Source organism: Hermetia illucens, chromosome 3 (assembly GCF_905115235.1).
Source record: "Hermetia illucens chromosome 3, iHerIll2.2.curated.20191125, whole genome shotgun sequence".
NCBI lineage: Eukaryota > Metazoa > Arthropoda > Insecta > Diptera > Stratiomyidae > Hermetia > Hermetia illucens.
The window spans coordinates 45,373,902-45,375,698 of record NC_051851.1 but is presented as its reverse complement, the minus strand read 5'-3'; the positions used below and the strand labels follow the sequence as shown (position 1 = coordinate 45,375,698).

Below are 1,797 nucleotides of genomic sequence, written 5' to 3'. Positions count from 1 at the left end.
TGACATGTGAAGGAATAATTCATTACAGGCCTTACGTCAGCTGCACTTTAATCTTGACTAGCCTCCACCGTAAAAATTCGCTACTTTTTCAGTCTCTTGACCTTATGATTAAAAATAGTTAATTTGGATCGTCACTTCTGACCATTACGATTATTAGGATCACTGTAAATGTATTCCAAATAATGGTATAGACATTAGTACTCCATAATATTTAACAGGGATGATTGATACGATGTATCTGGGGCACAATAGTTCTTCAAGGACGCTGTGCGACTTTCCCTTAACAAAATAATAATACGATGTATCTCAGACACTTGTTGAACTTTCTCCTAAAACCCATCCTAAATTATCCTCCTCGGTAAAAGGTAATGAGAGTCCTATTTTCAACGAAGCTTATAAAGTAGAACCCAAATATAAGCGAATGTCGTTCTGCATATCTAATGACCTAAGAGCATCTTAATTGACCATTTCTTCCTGGGACACTTCACTATACGGCATTAAATATGGTCCATCGACAGCAGCTTCCCCCATACATATATGTATGCAAGCATTACCACGAAAGTCCTCACGACGTAGTGCCAGTGCAACCATATTTTCTTTCATTCTAGCTCATACGGGGCAAGAGAAATGAGGGATGATAAACGATTATGATGCCATAGAATCACTTTTGAGTAACGAGAGTCTTATCAGGACATTTTAAGTGGTATGATAATTTTAGCTGAATGCAATTATGCTATAGAGTGCTTTATTGAGTAGGGTATACATGTGGATGTGGATTTAGCTTCACAAAATGGTAAATTATAGTTTAGTTATAAGAAAAAGATAGATTGCCATCTCCTCGAATTAAAGGGGGTTAATATATGTAAAACATTTCCCTCAATGGCTTTTAACTTTTATATCAACATTAAAGCATGTCACCACCTTTTTTGATTCATCTTCCAAGCTAACTTCAACATTGACTCCAATTTCCGGATATGAGTTTCCGACCGGAAAGTCAAAATTGTATGTAATATCCTCGCCTCTATCTAGCGGACAATAGCTCCCATACAGCAAATGGGCGCATGTATTCGCCTGCTCGTCGTCAAGTGGATAGTTGACGGTGAGTCCCAGGACAGTAGCTCGAACCTTTGTTGTCATAATTTTTATTGGGAAGGCTGGATGAAATATGTTTTTAAATAGCAAGCACATATGTGATTATATCTTAGAAAAGTTACCTGCCTCGAAGTCTACCTGAAAGTTGGCCGTCGTTCCTTTCACTACCGCACACGGTGGCTGGTTACAATCTTTTATGCGAACTTGGCTGGGAAATGGCTTACCATCACCTGGATGTAGATAATAACGTTTACAAAAAAAATTATTTCTGAATATGGTCAAAACGAATAGGAACTTTTATGCTCCAAATAATCATATTCACTTACATTTGTTTACTGGGGTTGCAGAAGCCACCGAGAGTAAGCACATGCACAAAACTGCTAAACGGAACATTTTGAAATTGGAAAGTGATTGATATCGTTTGATGCGCGTAATGCACTGAAAAATCTTTGGAAACCTCGCCCTATTTATACTTTTTATTCTTTCTATCACAAAGTATCTTATCTAATTCTCAAAAGAAGCTAACATTGTATACTATACTTTAACTGGACTCTGGAAGACAAAGACTGAATAAGGTGTTATTGCCTCATTCGATGACAGTAAGATAAGAAGTTTCATCACTATTGAAAAACACCTGCGGATCGAGTGTTCACAGGTGTTCAAAAGGGTTGATACGGATTTACGAAGAATTAAATATGTGGAATA

General features: G+C 37.2%; 1 protein-coding gene across 1 annotated transcript; it reads right to left on the bottom strand.

Moving 5' to 3' along the window:
• Positions 1 to 728: 728 nt before the first annotated feature.
• On the bottom strand, positions 729 to 1,579 carry LOC119651717 (NPC intracellular cholesterol transporter 2 homolog a-like). The gene is made up of 3 exons (XM_038055439.1): positions 1,419 to 1,579; positions 1,215 to 1,322; positions 729 to 1,154 (listed from the first exon to the last, which is right to left on the bottom strand). Exons 1-3 carry the CDS (start codon positions 1,483 to 1,485, stop codon positions 877 to 879), a joined length of 453 nt encoding a protein of 150 aa, XP_037911367.1. The 5' UTR covers positions 1,486 to 1,579; the 3' UTR covers positions 729 to 876.
• Positions 1,580 to 1,797: the final 218 nt, after the last annotated feature.

Excerpts from the sequence above, each read along its gene's own strand:
- LOC119651717 (XM_038055439.1), bottom strand. The coding sequence starts at position 1,485 with ATGTTCCGTTTAGCAGTTTTGTGCATGTGCTTACTCTCGGTGGCTTCT. Across the intron at positions 1,323-1,418 it reads TGCAACCCCAGTAAACAAAT|GTGATGGTAAGCCATTTCCC; the intron begins GTAAGTGAATAT and ends ATCTACATCCAG. Across the intron at positions 1,155-1,214 it reads TCAGGTAGACTTCGAGGCAG|CCTTCCCAATAAAAATTATG; the intron begins GTAACTTTTCTA and ends TATTTCATCCAG.